Source organism: Aureococcus anophagefferens, assembly GCF_000186865.1.
Source record: "Aureococcus anophagefferens unplaced genomic scaffold AURANscaffold_7, whole genome shotgun sequence".
NCBI lineage: Eukaryota > Pelagophyceae > Pelagomonadales > Pelagomonadaceae > Aureococcus > Aureococcus anophagefferens.
In genome coordinates, this window is record NW_008705567.1 from 1,623,458 (window position 1) to 1,642,015 (window position 18,558).

An 18,558-nucleotide genomic window follows, 5' to 3' on the forward strand; every position below is an offset into this window, starting at 1 on the left:
CGTCGCCGCGCCGCCGCGGTCCGCGGCGCGGCCGCCGAAGCGCCGCGCGCCCGCGGAGCCCGGCGCCGGGCCCGAAAAGAAGAAGCCCAAGGGGTCGAAGCGCAAGGTTTTAGGCGACCGCGACTGCGACCTCTGCGCGCGGAGCGGCGCGGACAAGGTCTGCGGCGTCTGCGGCTTCGCGGCGTGCCACAAGGCGTGCTGCGCCGACGCGAAGAGGACGTGGACCTGCGGCGTCTGCTCCGGCGACGCGCCGCCGTCGGCGCGGGCGCTGCCGCCGCCGCCGCCCGCGCCGCCGCCGGTCGCGCCCCTGCAGCCCAAGTGGGAGGTGCCGCGCGCGGACGGCCGCCCGTCGCTCGCCAAGGCCGACATCACGAGCGCCAAGGCGCGCATGGGCGTCTCCGCCGTGCCCAAGCTCACCTGCGAGGGCTGCGGCCGCACCTTCGCGACGCAGCAGGGCCGCGCGGCCCACCTGGGCAACGCGCCGGCCTGCCGCGCGTTCCTGGGGCTCCAGCCGACGGGCGACCGGCGCGCGATCGAGCGGACCGTCGTAGGCGCCCCCGGCGTGAGCGGCCGCGCGGCGGGACGGCGCCGCCGCACCGCGGCCGCCGGCCGCCGGCGCGCCGGCGCCCCACTACATGTACGCCGCGCCGCCCGCGGCGCTCGCCGCGAACGTCGTCGCCAACGCGCCGCTCGCGCGGCCCGCGTCGCCGCGCGCGGCGCGGTCGCCGCGCGCGGCGCCGCGGGCCAAGGCCAAGGCGTCGCGGACGACGGCGGCGCCGACGCGGCCGTCGCCGGCCAAGGCGCCGCGGCCGCCGCCCGCGGCGCCGCCGCGCGCGGCGCCGCGGCCGTCGCCCGCGCCCAAGGCGCCGTCGCCGCGCGCCGCGCGCGGGCCGACGCCGCCGCCGCCGGCCGGCGCGGCGGCGTCCAAGTCGCTGCCCGCGGGGCCCATCGCCTACCTCCAGCAGAACCCGAAGAAGCTCGAGTCCAAGTCCTGGGCGCGCTACGAGAAGTACAAGCGCGCGCGCGACGTCGCGGAGTTCGTCGCCCTCGGCGGCTCGCGGCCGGACCTGCTCTACGACTTCCGCCACGGGTTCGTCGACGGGCCGAACCTCGCCGCCTGGGAGGGCGGCCTCCAGGCCAAGGCGCCCAAGCCCAAGGCCGGGCGGACCTTCGTCATCTAAAACTTACCGGTCGGACGCTAGAGTCGGACGCTCGTCATCTAGCCGGAGACGCACGTTCTATCTATGGGAGTCTCTTATGACTACACGCCTATGCTTACTTGGGGATCCAGATGACGCCGTCGCAATCCGGGATGACCTTCTTCTTGCAGCACTGCCAGTTCAAGTTCCATGGGGCCACCACCGCCTCGATGTTGTACATGTCCGTGTGCATCTCGCGAAGACGAGGGCAGCAGGTGCGCTTCAGCTTGCGAACGACATCGATGCTAAAATGAAAGCCCTCAATCGAGCGAAGTACTTCCACATTTTTGGCGTGCTCAAGGACTTTGTGCACGGGCATAGATCGTCGAGGCTCCGTATCATCCGCACAAAGAGCGCCTCCGTTGATACCAATATTGAGGAAGGTGAGGTTCGGCACGAGACGAAGCGCTTTGGAGAACTGCGCGTAGCGATCCCAGGGACCGCAGAGCATCGACAAATACTTCAGGCGCGGCACTTGGTACAGAACTTTGTCCCAATCCGGAGGCCGCACCGCGAAGATCAGTGCAGAAACTCCTTCGCTCGGCGGCTGGAGCACGAGTGGGCATGGCTTTCGAGTGCCACCAGAGATGTGGTACAGCTCGTTCACGCTCCAGGAAGCATTCTCATCGCCTTCTGCCGTGGAAGTAAAGTTTACGACACACACTTCCGCGCGGATTTCCCGGAGAAACGCCAGGATCACCGCCGGCCTAGCGATGAACGGCAGCACGAGCTCCGTCAGCGGGCGCGTCAGCACGGGGCGCACGTACCTTTCCGCCCACGCCCGCGTCGCGCTTGCGAGTGCGTACTCGTCGGTATCCTCCTCGCGATCTGATTCTTCTTCGTCGTGATTTTCCGTCGTGTGTGTGTGTTGCTCCTCCGTCGGCAGGTCGCGGAACGCCGCGGCACTGAAGATGACCTCCCAGTTGGCCCCAGTTGGCCGAACGCACGCCGCCCGCAGGCAACCGACGCCGCCGCAGGCAGACAACTTGGGCTTCACAGAACGAGCATGGCGGTCGACGCGCGTGAGCATTCTGCGGTCGTGGCAAGGCAGGAACTCGAGGACCACTGAGAGCACCTCTCGGGGAAGCGATGCCATGTGTAGTAGTGCGTGATAGCGTGAGCACGCGCGCGACGACGAGATGCCGAAGTGGTACGAGGACGAGGCGAACGCTCGGCCGCGGACGCCCGCCCTGGCCGGGGGTCGCCGGTCCGGCCCTCACTGCGTCGTCACCGCCGTGTTGAGCGGGAGGCGGTGCGACAGACACGCCGGCGTCAAATCTAGGCGGCCTTACTCGTCGAGGCCCTCCCGGAAGAGCGCGGGCATCGCGTGGCGCCGCGCGTCGAGGTGCGCCCAGGCCCGTTCGCGCGCGCGCGCGCAGGCGGCCCGGAGCGGCGCGCTCTCCGTCGTGCTCATGAGGGGCTCGATGAGCTTGACGAACTTGGTCGCGACCTTCCGCACGTCGCCGTCGTCCGCCTCGCGGCTCGTCGCCGCGGGGCACCCCGGCGGCCGCGCGTCGCCCTGGATGTCGGCGACGAGCGCCGGCCGCTGCTTCTCGAACGCCTCCAGCCCATCGTCGAGACGGTACGTCGCGTCGATCTCGACGTCGTGCACGAGGGGCGTCGGCACGACGAACTCGGCGTTGACGTTCGCCTCGCGGAGGCCCGCGACGTCCGTGGAGATGGCCGGGATGCCCCGGAGCGACGCCTCGATGGCCACGAGGCCGAAGGGCTCGGGCCAGAGCGACGGCGCGATGAGGATGCGCGTGCGCCGCCAGACCTCGGCGTCCATCTTCTCCGACGGCGCGCCCGGCAATAAGCGCACGTTCCGGAGATCGGCGAGCCGCGCCTTGTCCGCGTCCTTGGTCCACTTCGTCACGACGGCGAGGAAGGGCACGTGTGGTAATTTTTCCGCGATGGCGATGAACAAGTCGATGCCCTTGGCCTTGCAGGGCGACACGACGGTCGCGTACATGTGCGGCGTCTCGTCGAGCGCCTCCGGCTTTTTCGCCGTCGCGCGCGCGTCCCGGTCCGGCCCCCGCGCCGTCGCGCGCACCCTCCAGGGCTCGAGCCGCGGGATGGGCGCGCCGTCGAAGAGGCCGTAGTCCGCGGCGTAGCAGCAGTGCGCGACCTGGCCCTCCGGGGCCCAGGCCAGCACGTACCTCTTCACGTACTCGGACGTGCAGAGTAGTTCCACGGCCTGGAGGTCCGCGGCGAGCGCCTCCTTGAAGTCGCGCTCCTTCCTGCCCGTCCGGATGAGCACGCCCCGCACGGGCAGCGTCTCCTGCGTGATCGTCGACACCTTCTCCACGAAGGCCTTGGACCACGCGCCGTACGGTAACCCGAGCTGCTCGTGGACGAACGCGAAGCAGCGCCCCGCGGGCAGCTTGCTCGTGGCCATGCGCGCGAGCCGCGCGTCGACCGTCGCCATGACGCAGACGTCCCACTCGGCGTTGTTCATTTCGTAAGAGCCTTTCATGCCCGTGCCCTCCATGTACTTGGCTCTCATGGGCGCGCCCGTGCGGTCGAGCTCCTCCACGAGCGCGTCGACGGCCGTGGGCGTGCCGCGCATGATGGACAGGTCCTCCCACATGTCGACGCGGGGCTGGCCGTCGGGGTAGTGGTCCTCGTAGCGGTGCTGCTCGCCGTCGACCGTCAGCACGTCGAGCGACGCCCACGTCGACAGGTAGCGCGCCAGCGCGTTCGTGCCTAGCGAGCACGAGTTTTGAAGGACCCCCGTGAAAGAAGGACGCCGCGCTTTTGCAGACGAGGGCGCCCGTCGCGCGCGACGACCAGTTCCAGACGCATTTCTTGTTCCGGTCGCGGTCGTACATGAAGTTGTTCGAGTAGCAGAGCAGCAGGACCCGCGTCTTGCGCGTCGCTTTCAGCTCCTTGGGCGGCGGCGTCGGCTTGGGCGGCGCCGGCGGCGCGCCCTGCGTGCTGAGCCAGGCCTCGGCCATGAGCAGGGCCTTGGGGTCGCCGGAGGCCTTGAGCGCCTTCGCGAGTTCGGGCGACGCGGAGTCGAGGTAGGGCGTCTCCGGCAGCGACGACGGGTCGACGAGCGCCGCGCCCGGCGACCGCGCGCGCACGAGGGGCGCCAGCGCGTCGAGGCCGTTCGCCTCGCCCACGACGGGCGGCGGCGGCGCGTCAGCGAGGGCGCTGAGCACGGGACTCGGCGTCGCCGCCGCGGCGGGCTTGGCCGCCGCGACGGGCTTCTTCGCCGGCCCCGCCGCCTGCTTCGCCTTGCGCCGCGCGGCGACGAAGTCCTTGAAGGAGCTCATGGTGGGCAGCTTATAGGCCACTCACCATCGGAGAGCAGGTTCAATAATTGTTCAATGACGAGTGCAACTCGATCGCAGCGCTCCCCGATGGGGCTGCTCTCCTTGCCCTGAGCAGGCTCCATGGCCCTCCGGCGGCCGTCGTCGGCGCCGGCCACGAGAACGCCGACGAAGGCGCCGCGGAGCTTGAGCGCGAAGCTCCTGCGCGCCCACAGCAACTCCGAGTTCGACGAGAAGCGCCTGCGGCGGCTCCTGAAGAAGAAGCTCAAGCAGCACGAGCAGGAGGCCAAGAGCCTCCGGGAGGCCGCCGCCGCCGAGGGCAGGGAGGCCCACATGCCCTTCCAGCTCGTCGCCGATCCGGCGTCGCCCTACGGCATGCGCTGCTCCTTCGACGGCCCCGCGTCCGCGAAGAAGCACGGCTTCGACGACTGGGCGCCCGCGTCGCCGCGCGGGAGCGCGCTGGAGCCGCTGACGCCCGGCGCCGAGCCGGCCCCGCGGCCCGCGTCGGCGCCCGCGGGGCGCCGGCCGCCGCCGGAGCCCGCGGAGGCCGCGGAGCCCGCGGTCGCGTGGGCCGCGTCGCCGGACAAGTACTCGCAGCGGAAGCTCTTCCCCGACGCGCCCGCCGAGGCGCCGCGCGCGACCGCGGCGCCGCGGCGCGGCACGGTCGTCGAGGCGCCGCGGCGCGGGTCCGTCGCCCGCGCGGACTCGCGGCGCGGGAGCCTGGCGTCCGCGCAGTCGACGAGCAGGCTGCTCCGCGCGGAGAGCGCGCCCGCGCTGTCGCGCGACGAGCAGCGGCGCCGCGCGAAGAGGGAGCGCGACGCCCACCCGGCGACGCTCGGCAAGTCCGCGAGCGCGGGCGACTTCGGCGCGCGGAAGGCGGAGCAGGCGCGGCTCCGGCGGTCGGAGCCTGTGCCGAATTCAACCACTGGTTTGGGTGGTCCTGACCAAACTTCAGAATTCTCTAGCTCGGTCAAATCGAAGTCGATTCGGCTGATTTTTGGACGAATCAATTGCTCTCGTCGAGTTCTCGAAGCAAAACCGAAGAAGTTGCGTCGAAACTGTCGCATACGCTCACATTGAAGTCGGGTTGAAGATTTGAATTCGGCACAGGTCGGAACGCGAGGCGCAGGCGGCCGCGGAGGCGCGCGCGCGCGACGCGCGGCGCGTGGCCAAGATCGAGCGCGACGCGGCCTGCCGGCTCTGGCTCGGCCTCGTGCCCCGGGCGGCCGTGGGCCTCGCGCTGGAGCGGGGGCTGCGACGCCACCGCGCGCGCGAGGCCGCGGCCGCGGAGCGGCTCAAGTCCGCGATGACCATCCAGAAGGCGCGGCGCGGCCGCGTCGCGCGGGACCTCATCTACTACAGCGCGCGCCTCGCGCGGGCCGCGGGCCAGAACATGCGCCTGCTGCTGCAGATCCGCATCCAGCGGAAGCGGCGCGCGCTCCGGCGCGTCGCCTGGTTCTTCGCGGCGACGGAGCGGTTCCGCCGCTTCAAGCACGCGTCCGCGCGCATCCACCGCTCCGCCCGGGCCATGCAGCGCGGCGTGCGCGACTTCGCCGCGTGCACGACGGCGCGCGTCGCCGTGCTGCGGCTCCTCTGGCTCCGGTGCGAGGACGAGCACGGCGCGCTCACGAAGAAGAAGAAGAAGCGGAAGCCGAGGAGCAAGCGCAAGGAGGACGGCGAGGAGGAGCATTATGTCTGGTGGCGGCGTCCCCCCCCCCCGCCCCGCGTGCTTTTGTCGACGTTCCGCGTAGGTCGGCGCGCGCCAATTGTTGCGGGACGACGACGCGTGGGACAAGGTCTCGGAGCGCATGGACGTCGTCCGCGACCGATTGGTCCGCAAGGGCGTCCTCAAGGCGCCGTCGTCGGGCCACCTCGACCCGGCTCTAGTGCGCGACGTCGCGGGGGCCGCGCTGGCGCACGCGGACCCCCAGCGCGAGGAGCAGATCGTCATCCTGCTGCGGGACCTGCGCGCGGAGCACCGGGCGCGCTGGTCCGAGGAGGCGCGGCGCGCGCACCACGCGGCGTCGCGCACCTACAGCGGCACGGAGGCCTTTCGCCTGCTGGCGCTCGACGACATCCACCGCAGGGCGTCGGCGCTCGTGCCCCAGGACCCGGGGCTGCGCAAGTGGCCGCTCATGGCCTTTTTTCGGCCGCCGGGCTTTGCGCGGTCCTTCCTCGGCGACGGGGACTCGCGGCCCCCGCGCTGGCGCCACCACGACTCGCTCAAGGGGCGGGTCTACGATGTCCTGCTGGCCTACCGCGCCGCCGAGGCCTTCGAGGAGCACTCGAAGGACTACCGGCGCGCGTCGACGCGGGCCTCGCTCATCGCGAACGCCATCGACATGGAGCGCGCGAAGCGGGCGCTCGGGTCCATCCACTTCCGCGACGCGCCCGTCGACCGCGGCGGCACCCAGGCGAAGAAGAAGGTCGCGTTCGTCGAGGAGCCGGCGCGGACGCGCGGCCACGGGACCCTCGCGGCCTACAAGGGCAAGCTCGGGAACAGCGTCGGGCCGTCGCTCGTGCAGTAAGATTGTGTAGTTTTCTTGTGGTGTTCGCGTTTCGTCGTGGTTAGTGGTGGATGCGTGCTTGGGAAGGTGTTTGCGTCTGGATGTTGTGCGATAGCGCTGCGGAAGTCCCCATGGAGCCCCGGGGCGGTGTTGCCAGACGACGGACCGAGGTGGTATGGGACAAAGCTGTGATTTGGTCAGACGGCTTCAACCACGAGGAGTTGTTGCACCGAAGTCAGCTGGCAGACAGACGCGCTCACGCGTCCCCGACTCGCGCTTCGGCACACGCCCCTCAGTGAAAACCAGCTAAAATTATGACTAAATCCCGCTCCAAGTCGTCCCGCCGCGCCAAGGTCGCCGCCAAGCCCAAGGCGCCGGCCGCAGACGCCGAAGAGGAGAAAGTAACCGGCTTCAAGGAGGGCCGCTGGGACGACGACGAGCACGACCGCTTCATCGTCGCCATGGCCGACTTCGTCGACGGCAACAACGCGCCCGTCAACCAGAGCGCGCGGCGCGAGAAGTGGGGCGCCATCGCCGCGGCGCGCGCCCGCGTCCGGCGGCCTCGCGAGGTCGCCCAACCGTTTTCTCGAGAACCCCCCGAGCCGTCGCGCGCGCGTATTCACGCATCCCCCCCGCAGGCCGTCGGCACGCGGTCGACGCTCCAGTGCCGGAGCCACGCCCAGAAGCATTATATCAAGGAGAAGAAGCAGCGCGCGCCCGCGTCCGCGGCCGTCAGAATCGGTCGTTTTTTCCCCCCTCGGGCCCGGCGCGCGCGGACTCGACCGCCTCGACGCGTCGTTTTACCCAGGCGCGAGAAGCAGCTCAAGGTCGTCAAGGAGACCAAGAAGGCGCCCGCCGCCGTGCACCGCGTGACGCCGCAGCCGTCGATGTCGAACTCGCCCGAGCCGTCGATCCACGGCTCGCGCCTCGACCTCAGCGAGGGCTTCGTCGCCGGCGACACGGCCGCGAACCTCGAGGAGGCCGTGCGCATCCTCTCGCCGCCGCGCCCGCCGGGCCGGCTCGCGCGGCTCCGGCCGTCGGCGCTCACGGCCGAGGCGCTCTTCTCCCCGTCGGGCGGCCCCGTCGACGTCGAGCACGGGTCGCCGCGCCCGGACGTCGAGCGCGCGTCGCCGCGCCCGGCCATCGTCGACGACGCCGAGGACGAGGCGCTCCGGCTCTTCGACAGCCCCGTCATCCTCTCGCAGCCGTCGTCGGTGCGTCCCCCCGCCCCCCCCGCGCGCTCCCCTCGCCGCCTCGACCCCGCGCGCCGCGCGCAGCCCAAGATCTACGACTCGGATGCCGCCTGGGCCAAGGTCATGAACACCTTCACGGAGGAGGTCGACTTCCACTCGCTCCCCGTCTTCTAGAAGCGGACGCCGCGTGATAACCGGCACGTCCCGAGCGAGCCGCGTCGCGCGCCACCACGGCGCGTGCGCACATAGCCCCCGACTCCCCCGACACCATGCACATACTACCTCCGAGGTATCCTAAATGGGATTTCGTGAGACGGATCAACCAAATTCGATTAGTCGATCATAAAACACGTGCAATTACGTTGGATGAATGCATCCGCATGAAGTTCTGCTCTATTCCAACGTTTCTGGAGCAAAAGAGTGGCCGAAACGAGCGCGGCCCAGCCCCATGTTGAAGTTCAAGTTGAATAGGCAGCCCTATGTTGAAGTAACCTGTGGTCGTCAGCAGCCGCCGCCGGGCAGTGTGTGGGCCGCAGGGCTTCACGGATGTGCTCGGAGACCGATGGAGCGGCTTGTCCGGTGCTCTAGGCGCCTCGAATGGCTCATATGGACCACTCGATGTCCATAACTGCAACATGGGTGTGGTGAAGTTCAACATAAAATTACCATAACCCGGCCCGACAGCCACAGGTGGTGTAGCAGCATTATGAATTCCATGGAGGGCATCGGTTGTGAGCTTGTTTGAGCTCTAGAGCTCGAACGAGTCGATTCTCAGCACCCCTTTTGTTTGTTGTTGATCCGTCTCACGAAATCCCATTTAGGATACCTCGGAGGTAGTATGCGCGAGCACGAACGATACGATCGCACGCAAAACCTCCGATCGCGGCCGCCGCGCCGCATCGCCCCCGCCTCCCGCCCGATTGTCCGCCAATGTCGACGCCAAATGTGGGTTAAATCAAATAGAATTCGTCCACCTGGGCGACCGCGCCTCTGCCGCGTGGCGCGCGCACGAGCTTCGCGCGGAGGGCTCCGGACGGAGCGGCGCCCGCCGACGCCTGCGCGAGCGCTCGTCCGACCAATAGACTCACGGGGCCTCGGCCGGCGGATCGCCCCGCCCCGCGGCGCGCGGCGGCTGGCCCCCCCTTTCTTCTTCTTCCCCCTCTTTCCCCCGCTCGTCCCCGGTCACTGACTCCGGCCCTGCCCGGTGCCGGGGAGCGAGCCCCCTCCGTCTCTCCCTTCCGCTATCTTGGAGCGCGGCCTCGTCCGCCTCGGCAGGGGTATCTCCCCTGGCTTGGCTCGCCACGCTCCCCCCGCCGTCTCCGACGGCCGTCGATTGATCTCCAGCCCGCGGGGTCCCTCGACGACTTGCTACCGCGGCTTCCCACCGTCCAGTCCGTTGTGAGGGGCTGACAGACGGGCCTCCTCAACTGGCTTCGCCTTGGGCGGGCGTTTCCGGTTACCTGAACACCTCGGCTCTCGGCTGCGTGATCCTCCCGATCTCCGACCTGATCCGCGTGCGCCGACGGCCGCCCACGGGCCGCCGTCCTAGTCCCACGTTAAAGCACCCATAATAATAATAAGAATCGCGTCGCCGACAGCGGATGCCAAGGAGCTGCCGCACCACATCGTCGAGCCCTCGTTCGCGCCCAAACCGCGGCGAGCCAAAGCAATACTACCTTGAGCGCTTCGCCGCCGTCTCGCGCTCTCGCTCGACCATCAGGATGGGCGACACGGAGCCGCCGCGCGAGAAGTCGCGCTCGCGGTCGCGCTCGCCGCCGCGCGAGAACGGCGACCGGCCGAAGGAGGGCGGCGTAGCCGAGTTCGGCGGCCAGGGCGGCGAGCGCAAGAAGGGCATCTGCGCCGGCTGGAACCCGCGCGGCTTCGGCTTCATCCGCGCGCGCGCGCCGGCGTCTCGCGTCGAAACCTCCGCGCGTGCCCACTCGACGCGCGCACAGGGAAGACGGCGGCGACGACCTCTTCTGCCACTGCTCGCAGATCCGGGACGGCGCGCCCGCGGCGTCGATGCTCGCGCGCCGACTCGATCGACCGCCCCTCCGCCGATACGGGCCGAAACGGACCGCGGATTCTCCGAGAAACGCCGTCGCTCCGCGCCGCCCGCGGATTCTCCGAGAAACGCCGTCGCTCCGCGCCGCGCTCTGACAGACCAATTTCAGGCAACGCGTTGGTCAAGGAGGCCGAGGTCGAGTACGAGGTGATCTTCGACGACCGCCGCAACAAGCCGCGCGCCGTCGAGGTCTCCGGCGGCATCACCATCGAGCGCGAGGTCTTCGACCGCCCGCCGCCGCCGCGCTACGACGACCGCCGCGGCGGCGGCTACGACGACCGCCGGGGCGGCGGCTACGACGACCGCCGGGGCGGCTACGACGACCGCCGCGACCGCTACGACGACCGCCGCCGCGACGACTACGACCGCCGCGACCGCTACGACGACCGCCGCGGCTACGACGACCGCCGCGGGGGCTACGACGACCGCCGGGGCGGCTACGACGACCGCGACCGCCGGGGCGGCTACGACGATCGCCGCGGCGGCTACGACGACCGCCGCGGCGGCTACGACGACCGCGACCGCCGCCGCGACGACTACGACCGCCGCGACCGCTACTAGGCGCGTCAAAGAAGACCCCAAGAAGTCCCCGTACATCATAAGCTGTACGAATTCGCCTCTTCTCAGAGCGGCGCGGCCTTGCGCTTGGACGCGCGCGCGGTCTCGCGCTTGACCTTGTTCTCCCACTTCTTGCAGGGCGTCTTCCCCTTGTTCGCTTCGAGGGCGCACCAGGTCTCGTGCATCTGCCAGAACTCGTCGACGTCGTGCTTCTCCTTGGACGGCTTGTCGCCGTTGACCTTGGCGGCCCAGTTCTTGCAGAGGACGCTGGAGCTGTGGCTGTCGTCGCACCAGAGGGCGTGCATCTCGTCGGCCTCCTGGCGCGCGGCCTCGCGCTTCGCCCGGAGCTCGTCCGCGGACGGCCGGTCGGGGAACTTGGCGGCGCGCGCCTCCGCGCGCGCCTGCTTCTTCGCCTCGCTCGCCGCGCGCAGGGCCTCGCGGTCGAACTTGAGCTTCTTCGTCGGCTTCTCGGCGGCCTCCTCGGCCGCCGGCGCGTCGCGCCGGCCCGGCTTGCCCTTCTTGGGCGTCGCGAGCTTCTTCTTCCGGGCCTGGGATTCCGCGTGCCGCGCGCTCTCCCAAAACTTGGCGTGCTTGTCCGCCTTCGGCGCGTCCTTGGGCCGCGTCTCCACGGGCACCTCCGAGCCGTCGGCGCCGGCCGGGCCGCCGGGCTCGCGGAAGCCCGTGGCCACCTCGTCGGGGTTCGCCCGCACGCGGGCGCCGAACTTGGCCTCCATCTCCGACCGGCGCTGGGCGATCTTCTGCTTGGCCGCGGCGACCTCGGCCTGGCGCGCCAGCGGGTCCTTCGCCGCGGCGGCGACGCCGCTCAGCAGGAGCAGCGCGAAGATCCGGAGAGCGAGAGCCATAATTACAGCTGGCAAATTCTCGCGGGCTGCCTCATCAACGAGGCCTTCAACGACGACTGCAATCAAGCGTGTGTGCCTTCAGAGCGAACGCCATAGCCCCCTTGCAATCTGAACGAACGAGCTCCCTTGCCATCTTAACGAACGAATGATGCGCCACCCTAGGCCGACCGGGCCTCGAGGATGCGGTCGACGAGCTCGGCTTTCTTGCCGCCGACCTTGAGGCCCGCGTCGCGGAGGATGTCCTTCAGCTCCGGGATCGTGAACTTCTCGAGGTCGTCGCCCGACGGCGCGGCCCCGCCGGCGGCGGGCGCGGCGGCGTCCCCGACGACCGCGACGTCGTCGTCGTCGCCGCCGTCGTCGTCGTCGAGGATCGCGAACGCGGGCCCCGCGTCCTCCGCCTCGACGGCGGCGGCCGGCGCCGGCGCCGCGCGCGCGCCCGCGGCGGTCCACTCCTTGACGCGGTCGTCGATTGTGACGCCGAAGTCGTCGCGGAGCCGGTCGCGGATGTCGTCGGCGGTCCCGTAGTCGCGGTCGCGCTTCGCGGCGGCGCGCTCCTTGAGCAGCGCCGCGACCTCGGCCGTCGTCGCGGCGTCGAGGGGCGCCGAGTTCAGGGACGGCGCGTAGTCCTCGGACATGACGCGCCACTCGCGGCTCCGGTCGTCGATGGAAACGCCAAAGTCGTCGCGGAGCGCGTCGCGGATCGCGTCGGCGACGTCGAAGTTGCGGTCCGCCTTGGCCGCCGCGCGCGCGTCGACGTCGGCCTGGATCTTCGCCGCGTCGGCGTCCGAGAGGCCGCCGCCGCCGCGGCGCTCGTAGGGCCGGTCGCGGTCGCGCTTCCGGGGGTCCCGGGGCTCGGCGCCGACGCACCAGAGGCGGCTCCGGTCGTCGACGAAGCAGTCGTAGGTGTCGCGCAGCGTGTCGCGGATGGCGTCCGCGCGGTCGTAGTCGCGGTCCTTCTTGCACTGGAGCCGCTCGGCGACGAGGCCCGCGATCTCCGCCTCTTCCTCCTCCTCGACGAGCGGGTCCGACTCGGGCGCCTTGGCGTAGGGCCGGTCCCGGTCGCTCCGCGAGCCCCGCTCGCGGCCCGGCCGGCCGTCGCCGCGGTCGTCGCCGAAGCCCTCGCCGTCGTCGCGCCACGACTTCATGCCGTCGTGCACGCGGACGCCCGAGTTGATGAGCTCCGCCTGGATGTCGTCGGCGACGGCGAAGTTGCGCGCGAACTTGGCCTGGAGCCGCTCGGCGAGGAGCGCGTCGACGTCGGCCTCGGCCATGCCGGAGACACTGGGCCCGCCGACGCGCTCGTAGTCGTGGCCCCGGGGCCCCAGGTCGCGCGAGTTCCGGCGGCCGCCGCCCCGGGGGCCCCCGCGGCCGCTGGCGCGCGGGTCCGGCCCCGTGCGCCAGACGCGGTCCCGGTCCCAGACCGTGACGCCGTGCGCGTCGCGGAGCTCGTCGCGGATCGCGTCGGCTTCCTCGAAGAGCCGCCGCTTCTTGAACGACACGCGCTCCGCGAGGAGCGCGTCGACGGCGGCGGCGTCCACGGGGGACCCGTCGTCGTCGCCCGCGCGCTCGTAGTCGTGCCAGCCGCCGCTGCCGGAGCCCTCGTAGCCGCCGGCGACGCCGTTGCCCTCGTAGGACTCGACGGCCGCGGACCGACTGTCCGCCTCGTCGAAGATGTCGCTCAGGAAGTCGTCGGAGAAGGACGATTTCGTCGGCGCGAGCCGGGTGCGCGTCGCTGGGCGGATCGGCACCAGAGCGGTCGCGCACGAGGCGATCGCTGCGAGCACAAACGTCGTCACCATCGCTGTTGAGCCGAGGGGCACCTTCAAGGAAAGTACCCACCTTAAGGTAGCATGCATCTTCGGCCCCGGGGCTGCCCTCACGACGACGATGCGTCGTCCGCTCTGCTCCCTGCTCCTGCTCTGGAGATGCGCGGCGTCGTCGAACTGTCCAGGTACGCGCATCCCTCGAAGCGTAACATATCACCGCGCGCAGTCTGCGAGGAGACCATCAACCACCTCTACGCCCACACGCCCAAGGGCGGCCGCACGGCCGACGCCGTGCTCGACGTCCTCGCCACCTATTGCGAGCAGGTCCGTCGCGCCGCGCGTCCCCGCGCGACGAGCGCCCCGCGCAGGAGCGGCTCGACACGTCGGAGTCGCAGATGTGCTACATCCTGGACCCCATGAAAACCGAGGTCGCGAAGTTCGTCCGCATGGGCGTGTCCACGGGGCGCGCGTGCGCGAAGATCCACAAGATGAACGGCGAGACCTGCACGCTGCGCCACGCGACGAGCGCCGCGCCGGACTGGCGCGCGCTGCGACGAGCCGTCGCGGGCCGGGCCGGCGTCGTCTACGAGTAAAACTCGCGTTATTTCCTCTGCCCGTGGATCTTCGCGTGCCAGTCCGACGCGACCTCGCCGTGGAGGGACGTCTCCACGACCGGCGGCCCGTCGAACAGGCGGGCGTCCTTCCGGTAGGGGAACTGGCGCCGGACCGCGTCGAGCGCGCGCCGGTCCAGGCGGCAGACGAGCGCGCACGGCGCCGCGTCGTCCGCGAGCGCGGGCGCGAGGTCGAAGTCGTCGTCGTCGTCCGCCACGGGGCCGAGCCAGGGCGGGTGCGCGATGGACCCGCCGAAGTCCTCGCCCGCGTGGCTCACGGAGACCACGTAGACCTGGTTCTCGACGGCGCGCGCGCAGACGAACGCATGCCACGAGGGGAACGTCGCGTCCCTGACGAAGGCGCTCGGGTGGACCACGACGTCGGCGCCCCGCTTCCAGGCCAGGTCGCGCCAGAGCTCCGGGAACCGCAGGTCGTAGCAGATGCAGAGCCCGACGGTCCAGCCCCGGCAGTAGAACGCGCACGGCTCCGCCGCGCCCGCGGTCACGCCCTGCGCGCCCTCGGCGCAGGCGCCCATGTCGCACAGATGCATCTTGTCGTAGTAGCAGACGGGCCGGCCGTGGGGTCCCACGACGACGTGGCAGATGTAGTACGTGTCGCCGATGTTCCTCCGCAGGATGCCGTAGGCGACGAACGCGTCCAGCTCGACGGCGAGCCGCGAGAAGCGGTTGAAACTCGGCCCGTTGAGCGGCGGCTCGGCGAGCCGCTCGCGGCAATGGAACGTGTCGACGCCGTAGCCCGCGGACGACAGCTCCGGCAGCACGTAGAGGTCGTGGCCGGGGTTGGCGCGCATCATCTTCTCCGCGGCGTCGAGGTTGAGTTTGACGTCGCTGATCGTCTGGATCTGGAGGCCGCAAATCGACAGGTAGCGGCGCGGGTCCAGGAGCAGCGACATCGTTGCGATGCGCAGCGATGCGGCGCGGCGACGTGAGGCAGCCGAAGCGCTCGAAGTCGACCTGCAGTCTTGTGCAACATCGGGGCAACATCGCTTCAAGGTGTGGCCCAACAACCTCAAAATATGTGAAGCGTATGTACAAGGGCGCGCCGCGGGTCGGGCTAGGCCGGCGGCTCGCCCTGGTCCGGGAACGTGTAGAGGACCTCCGTGCGGACGGCGTACTTCGGCGAGCCCGAGCCCGGCCGCACGGGGCTGCCCTCGTGGAGGTGCGCGTGGGCGCTGTCGCGGCAGCGGAAGTTGCGGCCGAGCTTGAAGCTCTGCCAGAAGCAGAGCGCGGCGCCCGCCTCGGGCTTGACGGCCACGGGCGGCAACCCGTCGTCGTCGAAGAACGTCGTCTCGCCGCCGGCGAAGTCGTCGTTGAGGTAGAGCAGCACGGTGAGCTGGGACACGCGGTCCACGCCGCGCCGAAAGGCCCAGGGCGACTTGTGGTCCGCCGCGTAGGCCCAGCCGTCCTCCGCGACCGCGTCGAAGGGCAGGCCCGGCGGCGCCCGCGTAGTCCGCACGAGGCTCGAGCCGGGCCAGACGTCGTCGCGGTGCGGCCGGAAGACGTCGCCCGAGCCCGGGCGGTACCGGTAGAAGCGCCCCCGCGGGTTCAGGCCCTCGACCTCGTAGGAGCCCTCGGGCGCGCCGGGGCAGAGCCGCCGCGGCGCCTCGTCGTCGAACTTCTCGTAGCGGTCGCCGCCGCCGGCGTAGCGGTAGGAGAGGATGCGGTCCGGGAAGGCGGAGCGGCAGCGCTCGAAGACGGGGCCCAGGTCGAGGGCCAGCGACACCGCGCCGTTGCGCTGGTCGCGGTCGTCGTCGGCGGCCGCGTCGCCGCCCTCCTCGAAGCCCGCGGCCTCCGCTAAATCGACGAGCCGCCGGCACTCGCCGGGCGTCAGCGCGTTCCGGAGCAGGAAGGCGCCGGGCACGCCGTCGACGGGCGCGCGCGTCGCCGGCGGCGCGCGCCGGTCCCAGCCGACGGCCGCGGGCGAAACGCCGAACGCGCGGCCGGCGCCCGCGCCGTCCGCGTGCAGGATCCGCAGCGGCCACAGCGGCGGCGGCGGCGCGGCGGGCTGGAGCGGCGGCGGCGGCGCGGCGACCTCGGCCGGCGCGGCCGTCGCGGCGCGGGCGCGCGCCTTCTTCTTGCCGCTCTTCTTGGCGGGGCCGCCGCCGAAGCCCTTCGCGGCGCCGAGCCGCCGTCGTCGCTGCCACTGTTTCTGCGGCGCGCGTTGCAACGCGTGCGCCGGCCAGAGCGCCAGCACCGCTATTAACAGGGCGCGCAGACGGCCACCAGCGGCGGCCATTGCACGGAAGGAGATTGTAGAATCTGCACCATGTCGACGGTGCCGCTCTCTTGAACATCGGTTTAGTCAACCGCGCATGGGCAGCCATTGCTAGAGAAGCATGGCCTCCTGCCCGGTCCACTCGCGGCAATGGGAGCCCTTCGTCCCGAAGCTCAGCCGCGTGCCGCTCGACGGCGCCCTGCTCCGCCGGCGCACGCCGGCGACCGGCGGCGACGGGGAGGTGCGGAAGATGGCGCTCAAGTACGTGCGCACCTGGCCCGACGCGCTCACGCGCAAGGAGGTCGTCAGCCTCGTCAACGACCACGTGAGCGGGCTGCCCGGCCTCGTCTTCCTGGAGCGCGCCGCGGAGTTCGCGACGGCGGCGGCCCGGGCGGCGCCGCGCGCGTTCTACGGCGGCGACGGCCGGCCGGGCATCTCCGCGGGCGGCATAAGCCCGTTCCTCTCCGACGCCGTCGAGCAGCTGTTGAACGAGGGCGACGTCGTCGCGGACGCGGCGGCGCTCGCGGCCGCGGAGGCGTCGCCGCGGTCCGCGCCCCCGAGCGCGCGGAGCCCGCGGTCCCGGGCGACGACGCTGTCGAGCGACGCGTCGCGGGGCGCGCTCGTGGCGATCCTGCGCTTCCTCGCCTGCTGCGACTCGTCGTCCGAGTACAAGCGGACGTCCGCGTGGAAGCGGTGCCGCCACCTCGGAAGGTACACGGTCGACTGCGTCGCGCTGCTCTGGCAGCACCTGCCGCCGGCGTGCCAGCCGGCCTGGGCCATGCGCCAGCAGAAATTGGCGCTCGGCCGCGCCGCCGACGCGGCGCGGGACGCGGCGGAGAGCGCCGCGGCGCTCGAGGCGGCCGTGGACGCGGCGACGGCGTTCTCCGTCGCGAACGTCGGCGTGTCGCGCGAGAGCCACGAGGCGGCCTTCGCGTCGAAGATCGGCGCCACGAAGCGCCTCGAGGCGCTCGAGACGCTCCTGGAACGGACCCTGCTTCGCGCCGCGGAGCTCAAGGCGCAGCGCGCGACGACGGCGGACGCGGCCTGGCGCGAGCGGCTCGCGGTGCTCTGGAGCCAGCGCTGCCGCCTCGTCGAGGCCCACGACGGCTGCAAGGCGAGCTTCCGCGACCTGGGGGACCTGATCTTCGCCAAGGCGCGGGGGGACGAGCGGCCGCCGCCTCTCGTGTACACGGACGCGCACGAGCGGCTCGTCGACCGAAACCGCCGCTTGAGAGAGTGCGCGGCGGGATTGCAGGAGCTCGACCGCGCCGCGCGGGCCCTCATGGCGGACACGGGCAGCGCCGGCCCGGAGATCCGTAGCGACCGTTTGAGTTTGGACGACGCTCTGAAGCGCGCGTTCGACGGGACCGGCCCGCCGCGGCGTCCCGGCGACGAGACGGCCGCGGGGCTCGTGCGGCGCATCCGCGAGAAGCTCGCGCGGCGCGGCGGCGGGGCGACGGCGCGGGGGCCGGCGCCCGCGCGCGAGCGGCCCGCGCCGTCGCCGGGGCCGACGCCCCGGCGGAAAGACGAGCTGAGAGCCTCGGCGGCGGCCGAAGCCGCGGACGCGGACCTGGCGTCGTCCGCCGCCCGCGGCGCGGTCCGGGCCCTGCGGGTCGCGCGCCTCGACGCCCTCAACGCCGCCGTCGACGCCGCGGGCGGCCACCGCGGCGTCCGCGGCGTCCTGGACGCGCTCGAGGGCCGGCTCCGGGGCGGCGGCGAGCCGCCGGCCTGGGAGGCCTGGGCCGCCGCGGCGCCGCCCCTCGACGCCTTCGCCCTGCGCGCGCTGGGCGGCGGCGACGACGACGTCGTCCTCGCCCTCGGCGGGCCGTCGTCGGCGAAAGCCTTCGCGGAATTGGAGGCCGCGGCGTCGCCGCACGGCGTCGCGCGCGCGGTCGCCGCGGACGCGCTCGAGCGGCTCCTGCGCGCCGTCGAGGGCCGCGCGGTCCGCCCCGCGGCGCCCGCGCCGGCGCCCGTCGTCGCCGAGGCGCCCGCGCCGCCGGAGTGGGGGAAGACGCCGACGGCGCGCCGCGTGTCCGAGGCGCCCGCGCCCGCGCCCTTCTTCGACGGCCCCGTCGTCGAGGCGCCGGCGCCGGCCGCCGCGGTGATGGCGCCGGCCGCCGTGGACCTGGACTCGTCCCTCGCGGAGCGGCTCGCGCGCGGCGCGGTCGCGCTCGGCGCGTCGCCCGCCGCGGCGGCCGCCGCGCGCGCGGCCGCGGTCCGCGCGGGCGCCGCGCCCCTCGGCGCCGCGGCGGCCGCCGCGGCGATCTTCGTGCTCGCCGGCGGCG

At 71.9% G+C, this 18,558-nt stretch overlaps 3 protein-coding genes across 3 annotated transcripts in view; 2 read left to right on the top strand and 1 right to left on the bottom strand.

The window, feature by feature from the left end:
- Positions 1–3,451: 3,451 nt before the first annotated feature.
- AURANDRAFT_71495 (hypothetical protein) lies at positions 3,452–8,485 on the top strand (the record flags this gene model as incomplete). Its single annotated transcript, XM_009037910.1, has 8 exons — positions 3,452–3,660; positions 4,690–5,373; positions 5,585–6,167; positions 6,226–6,993; positions 7,335–7,532; positions 7,620–7,702; positions 7,790–8,195; positions 8,259–8,485. 8 exons carry the CDS (start codon positions 3,452–3,454, stop codon positions 8,346–8,348), a joined length of 3,021 nt encoding a protein of 1,006 aa, XP_009036158.1.
- A 5,542-nt stretch (positions 8,486–14,027) lies between these two features.
- AURANDRAFT_25106 (hypothetical protein) lies at positions 14,028–14,849 on the bottom strand (the record flags this gene model as incomplete). Its single annotated transcript, XM_009038026.1, has 1 exon — positions 14,028–14,849. The coding sequence occupies one exon, from the start codon at positions 14,847–14,849 to the stop codon at positions 14,028–14,030; it is 822 nt and encodes a 273-aa protein (XP_009036274.1).
- Positions 14,850–17,051: 2,202 nt separating this feature from the next.
- Positions 17,052–18,558, top strand: part of AURANDRAFT_63629 (hypothetical protein) — a gene marked incomplete at both ends in the record, with an annotated part of 3,966 nt that continues 2,459 nt past the window's right edge. Inside the window, one exon of the mRNA XM_009037911.1 lies at positions 17,052–18,542. Coding sequence (XP_009036159.1) covers positions 17,052–18,542 — 1,491 coding nt within the window. The remainder of the gene's footprint in view (positions 18,543–18,558) is intronic.